This window comes from Anabas testudineus, chromosome 17 (genome assembly GCF_900324465.2).
Source record: "Anabas testudineus chromosome 17, fAnaTes1.2, whole genome shotgun sequence".
Classification (NCBI taxonomy): domain Eukaryota; kingdom Metazoa; phylum Chordata; class Actinopteri; order Anabantiformes; family Anabantidae; genus Anabas; species Anabas testudineus.
The window spans coordinates 22,950,352-22,957,200 of NC_046626.1; the positions used below are offsets into that span (position 1 = coordinate 22,950,352).

The 6,849-nt window shown below is 41.1% G+C and overlaps 1 protein-coding gene across 3 annotated transcripts in view; it reads right to left on the minus strand.

The window, feature by feature from the left end:
• Positions 1-2,207: 2,207 nt before the first annotated feature.
• The window catches only part of LOC113164098 (T-cell ecto-ADP-ribosyltransferase 1-like), a 10,534-nt gene continuing 5,892 nt past the window's right edge, over positions 2,208-6,849 (minus strand). Inside the window, exons 1-3 of one of the 3 annotated variants that reach the window (XM_026363231.1) lie at positions 5,184-5,356; positions 4,458-4,537; positions 2,208-3,607 (exon numbers count right to left, since the gene is read on the minus strand). In XM_026363231.1, the coding sequence (XP_026219016.1) occupies positions 2,867-3,607; positions 4,458-4,526 (810 nt within the window). In that variant the 5' untranslated portion in view covers positions 4,527-4,537; positions 5,184-5,356 and the 3' untranslated portion in view covers positions 2,208-2,866. Of the gene's footprint in view, positions 3,608-4,457; positions 4,650-5,183; positions 5,357-6,849 lie in introns of those variants that run through there. The other 2 variants (XM_026363232.1, XM_026363230.2) reach the window with 2 other exon arrangements.

Sequence of the window (6,849 nt, forward strand, 5' to 3'; positions counted from 1 at the left end):
GTTGTTTCATCATGTTTATTTATTGTTTACTGTTAACACAGGTTGTTATTATGGTTATGTCAACACGGGTTGTTCATCCTGTTTATTATTGTTTAATGTTAACACAAGGGTTTGTTATTATTGTTTAATGTTAACACAGGTCTGTTAATAATAGTTTAATGTTAACCACAGGTTGTTCATCCTGTTTATTATTGTTTAATGTTAACACCAGGTTGTTATTAGTGTTTAATGTCAACACGGGTGTTGTTCCTCTGTTTATTATTGTTTAATGTTAACCACAGGTTGTTATTATTGTTTAATGTTAACACGGTTGTTCATCCTGTTTATTATTGTTAATTGTTAACACAGGTTGTTATTATTGTTTAATGTCACACGGGTTGTTCGTCCTGTTTATTATTGTTTAATGTTAACACAGGTTGTTATTATTGTTTAATGTTAACACGGGTTGTTCATCCTGTTTATTATTGTTTAATGTTAACACAGGTTGTTATTATTGTTTAATGTTAACACGGGTTGTTCATCCTGTTTATTATTGTTTAATGTTAACACAGGTTGTTATTATTGTTTAATGTTAACACAGGTTGTTATTATTGTTTAATGTTAACACAGGTTGTTCATCCTGTTTATTATTGTTTAATGTTAACACAGGTTGTTATTATTGTTTAATGTTAACACGGGTTGTTCATCCTGTTTATTATTGTTTAATGTTAACACAGGTTGTTATTATTGTTTGATGTTAACACAGGTTGTTCATCCTGTTTATTATTGTTTAATGTTAACACAGGTTGATCCTTGATCCCGGTGATTATTGTTTATTACGTTACATCAGACCTGATCTCTGTGAGACACTTCACCTCCTCACGTCTCCACGTTTGTCCTCCATTAATCAGACAGCATGTTTTTGGTGGACAAACAAAAAAGAGGAAAATCTACAAACTACCCAAAGTCCTCAAATCATGAGATTCATAGCGTTTGGTCCCGTTTTGGTTCGGGACACGTTCTCACCAGGAGGACCGTACTAGAGTTCGCTAAATGGGTTCTGTGTTAACATTCATAGTGAACTCATCTCTCTCCTGTCACACAAACGTACAGTAGAACAACACTTCACTTCCTGTATTTACTGTTTCTGTTCCCACGGCAGAAACAATCTGACCAATAAGAGGAGAGGACGTTCTCAGGTAGTTTGAAGTGACGTGTTTTGGTTCGCTTGGATTTTTCTGTGTGTGAAACGAAACGCAACCAAAGAGAAACTGCTCCCAAGTTTAAAAACTCATCAACTGATTCGGACCAAAGCAAACGAACTAAGGTGTGAAAGCACCCTGAAATTCCCGAACCCGAGGTGGATCTTTACCGGATCAGAACCAGCTGCTGATGCTGAGTCAGTTCGGTCAGTGCACAGCTGAACCACATGAGTATCAAATAGGTTTGGGCTGATCCCCAGTCAGGGATGCAGGTCACCTGTCTGCAGGTGTGCCGCCTTCTAACACTAGGAGTTACAGACAAGTAGAGATGGAGATATTTAATATTTAGCAGAGATGAATCTGGAAAATGGAACAAGGAAGAGAACAAGGTCGCCTGTTTGGGAGCATTTAGATTAGGTGCAGCCCAATTTAGTGAAATGCACCTTTACAATGAACAGGTGGCATTTTATAACAGCACATCATGATGCTGAGGTTCCTGCTGCACCATCTGGACCTCAGCTGGGACTGGATCAGGTATTTATAAACCGTTTATTGGTGTCATTTATTTAGACGAATCAATGAGCAGGTTTTTCTTAACTAACTGTTGCTTTGATTCCACGGTGTCTGCAGTACATCAATGATTTTTAATCTGCTTATTCCTCTAGGAAGACAGAAGGAGCTTGACGAGGCCCTGGTGGACATGGTCATTATGGATTCTCAGCCATTCTCCGTGGTGGAAGACAGAGGACTCAGGGCCTTTGTTAACGAGCTGGACCTCAGCTATGTTCTTCCTTCAAGGTACGGTTGGTGGTGAGAGAGTATAATCCAAACAGAGGAGGTTTTAACCTAATAAAGAAACAGTTTACGTCCCAAAACACTAGAACAAATCATATTTCTCCATCATAACTCTGAACACGTTTAACCTCGTCTATAGCCCCAGTCACACAAGCACTCCCCATTCCAGAATGTAGACCTACTGACAGTCAGTCAACTGTAGAAGTCGTCTCCAGGAGCTCAGCACATGGACAGAAATACAAAATAATGGAGATAAGATTTACAGTTGTTACATTTGATTTATTTGATTGACAATCCCAATCTCTTTCCATCTAGTTCCCACAAGAAGAAATGTCTTAGAAATAACATCCTGTCACGTTTCATCTCATTTAAAACACATTTCTCCAGCAGATGTCGCCAAAGTAGTGATTCAAATGTTTCAAACTGCTGAACTATGTTCTCAATCGATTGCTTCTTTTGGTTCAAAGATTGATTATTAAACAGGCGGCGGCCAGCAGGGCCCCGGCTGGGGGCCCCAGAAGGTTGTGGAGGTCCATAGACCCATGTATCATAATTATAAAGAGAAGCAAACTGTCAAAATACAGACTCACAACAACCACAAAAGCACACGACACAAAATGATAAACAGCAAATAAAAAAAACTGTAAACATGACTAAAAACTGACAATATACCTTGAAAACAACTCAATACGATTTGTAGCTTTTCTCAGTGTTGAAGAACACAAAGGTGTAGATGGACAGTTAAACAGCACGTGGTGGCAGACTGAAGACAAATATTAGTATATTATATTAATTTGATTTGAAAATTCAAACTCGCAGATCATTGTTTTGTGTAAAACGTTTGGATTCTGGGTTGAAAGGTACTTGTTCCAGCTTGAGAAGAAGCACCGTCACTTGACAGCTTTACAGTTCAGATTGCTGAGAACTCTGATGCTTTTCAGCAGATACACAACCTCACAGTCATCCAGCTCTTTGACATCACGGCCATTCTTTTTACCAGTTATGTTGAACACCTCGTAAGGAGGGATCAGAACCTCTTTCTCCTCATCATTAAGATATGTATAATGTTTCAGGTACGCACCAGAACAGGTTTGAATTTTGAAGCAGGTCTTTTGACCAAAATTCATTGATGGTGTTGTCTTCGCGGTGGAGGTAAAGGAACCAAACCGCATTTTCTGATTGACCTTCCCAGTAAAGTCCAGGTTGGTTCTGCGGTAAGTAGTTTCACACTTCTTCTCCTTATTGAGAATCTGAACAGCAGTTGTCAGCCAGAAATGTAAAGAGTGATATGGAAATGAAGTACCATACTTACTCCTGCCGGTTCTGACAGCATCGTTGAAGATCCTATAAAACTTCCCGGTACTAGATGTGTACACACAGATCGCCTGCATGTGCTCTCTAGTTAAGGCCTTGTCCTTTGGATCTTTTTGTTTCATTGTCCTGTTCACACAAGGTTCTGCTCGTTTCCACACTGACTTAAATTTGCCGGTGTTTTCTTTTTTAAAGTATTTGTTATTGACCTTTTTTGTCATGTTTTCTCTGCAGCCGTCGTACATGTCATCAACAGCATCGTCGGCCATGTTCAGCGGGACGGGTTGTTTCACATCCTGTGAAGTGAAGCTCAGACTGATCTGAACGGGAAACAAAGAGAAGGACACGGTTCAGACTGTACGTTATTATAGGATCTGTCGTCCAGACACACTGTGACCGCCCTCAGAGTGTTCTGTTGATAAGCACGTTCAGTTCGTCACTGTTGTAAGAGGACTTAAGAGTTCCCAGACTGTATGGAACTGACTGGGATGTTTCTCTGAGAGACCTGATGCTGAAAGAACTGTTGACCAATCGAGGAACACTGCTTTTAATTTTTATACGTTAGCTGTCCGTCTTCTATGTCCTTAGGACACATATCATCTCCATTCATAGGTTTATACTGTACGCACCTTCTGAGGCTTCCTTATATGTGGATGTTTCTCCTGATGACAAAGAACAAACGGATTTCTTTTTTGTGTTTTAGGTATCAGAGCCTGGACAGCTGAGCAGGATAAAACTGAAGTTGTAGTTATAGCAGCAGCAGCAGAGGATGACACTACAAACCAGAGACTGGACACTTAAACAGAAATGTCCATTTCTGCTGGTCGCACCCTTAAAAAGGGGAAATTCAAAGTACCTAAATGGGATCAGCTGTTGGAGATTTGATTCATCACAATCAGAAAACAAACTATATCTGGACAGAAAAAGTCACTGCCCACTTTTGTAATTGTAATTTATTCTAACAGAAATACTATGTGATTATTAGGTAGTCGTGTTGGTGCCCAGTACTAAAAAGTACTGATCTGTAGCTACATACTATGTGACGTCTGAAAAAAGTGGTACTGGTTCATCTCGTGTGATAGTTATGGCTCTTTAAAATAGGATTTATATGCTGTGCAAAAACAAATATTTTCCGGTGATATGTAGTGGATCTTCTCCTGTTCCACTCACCATCATGGAGTCTACAGGCAGCATCGAGCAGAGGAGGAAACACAGCGGAGCGGAGAGCAGCAGGTTCATCACTGCACAGTCTACACAGAGAGAGAGAGCTGAACCGCTGAACACCACCATTACATTTACAGTATGTGCAAAAGTCACCATCTGCTTTGATCTTTTATTAAACGATCACCACTATTAATTTTTCTTTTTTTTTTTACATTAGAAACATAAAGTGGTTTCTTGGCTTTTGTCTTTCCACAACAAACATTTCTGGTCCAGCTTCTTCAGGCTGCAGAAGGACCAGCTTGAAATCACATGAAGCTGCCAGATGCTGAACCAGGTCCTTGCTGGACTTCTGATCTGTCAAAGAAGAAACTCTGGATCTTCCACTTCTGCCACTTCTGTTTTTGTCCTTGACCTTTCCTCTACAGAGGTTCCACTTATTATTTGTCACTTTAGCCACATAATGTTTATTCTGATATGTTTGTGTTGTTTATCACTGTGAACATATTTCCTATGAACACTAGCTGTATTCTAATCATGTGACTACAATATAAACAGGTTTATAGTTATAATAGCACTGTTAAACCAAAGACATATGTAATGGTGCCTAAGACTTTTGCACAGTACTGTACATTTAGTCATTAATCAGACGCTTTTATCCACATTGACTGGACTGAAATGTTTCTGTTTCGTTACACATAAAATCAATGAGTGACACCGAAGAGACAAACTCACCAGTTCACGCTGAGACGACAGAGAAGAGTGAAACCTTGACTTCATCAGATCATCACACACACTTTGTGGTCAGGTGGGTCACCAGGCACACCACCCCCCACCAAGCACACATGCACAGTCTGCACATCATCTGCATTCACAAGGTGTGTGGGCAGAATGAAAAAGAAAAGAATCTGAAGTCCAGAAATCCAGATCACACGGCTAGAAAAACTTAAAAACAACCGTTAGTGATGAAATGAAAAGAAGAGAGTCTGACGTCTCTGCTGGATTGGTCCAAAGTCCAGCGTATAAAACACGTTTAAAGCAGCAGCTTCTCTAGTGTTATCACATGTTCCTTCATGGGGAGGTAACAGAAAGGCTGAGCTGGACCCTGGACGTCAGTTACATCCACATTACAGTCCACCACCCAAATCCAGACAATAAGGGGACTTAAAGGGAGCAGAGTCACGGTGAACAGACCGCTTAAAGAGTCCCAGCACAGGTGAGGAAAGTGGAGCTCTAAAACGTTAAAAGGTCAAAGGGTGAGAGTTCGCCAAACCCTAAACAAGCATATTTTACATTGGATTGAACTTCTTTTGATTACTTTGCTAGAGTTGTGATTTGAAGTCTGGAGCTGGGGGCCACTGGGATCCACGTAGGGTGGATGCATAAAGTGAGTTCAGCTTCGATCCGTCAGCAGAGACGCTGCAGACGTTCAGGGACGAACATCAGTCAAAGAAAAACGGCATCAGATTATCTGAAGAGAAGGTTGATTTCTCTGAAAAGACGCTAACAACCTGTCACTGACCACAAACTGTGAAACTGCTCATCAGGTCGTGTGCGTGTGCAACACACACACAGGTTTCTGTGGTGGGGGGCGTCAAGTTCCTGATCTTGGGTTGCAAAGATATGAAAACTGTGACTAAACCAGCAGCTGACACGACGTGTGCACGAGTTCGTTCTACGTCCACAAAATATTTATTCAACACTAAAAAGAAAAATGAAGCACGTTAACAGAAATCTGGAAAAATAGGAGAGAGGTGGAGTCGAAGAGCTGCAGCAGCACCAGCAGCAGCTCAGTGTGGGTGGAGCGCTCGACGGGAACACCGTGATATGGATACTGAAGTATACACAAGTATACCGTACTACTGAGTACTACACAGCTGTACTGTACCAGTGAGTACTACGCAGCTGTACTGTACCAGTGAGTACTACGCAGCTGTACTGTACCAGTGAGTACTACGCAGCTGTACTGTACCAGTGAATACTACGCAGCTGTACTGTACCAGTGAGTACTACGCAGCTGTACTGTACCAGTGAGTACTACGCAGCTGTACTGTACCAGTGAATACTACGCAGCTGTACTGTACCAATGAGTACTACGCAGCTGTACTGTACCAGTGAGTACTACACAGCTGTACTGTCCCAGTGAGTACTACACAGCTGTACTGTCCCAGTGAGTACTACACAGCTGTACTGTACTACTGAGTACTACACAGCTGTACTGTCCCAGTGAGTACTACACAGCTGTACTGTACTACTGAGTACTACACAGCTGTACTGGACCAATGAGTACTACACAGCTGTACTGTATTAATGAGTACTACACAGCTGTACTGTCTTAATGAGTACTACACAGCTGTACTGTCCCAGTGAGTACTACACAGCTGTACTGTACTAGTAAATG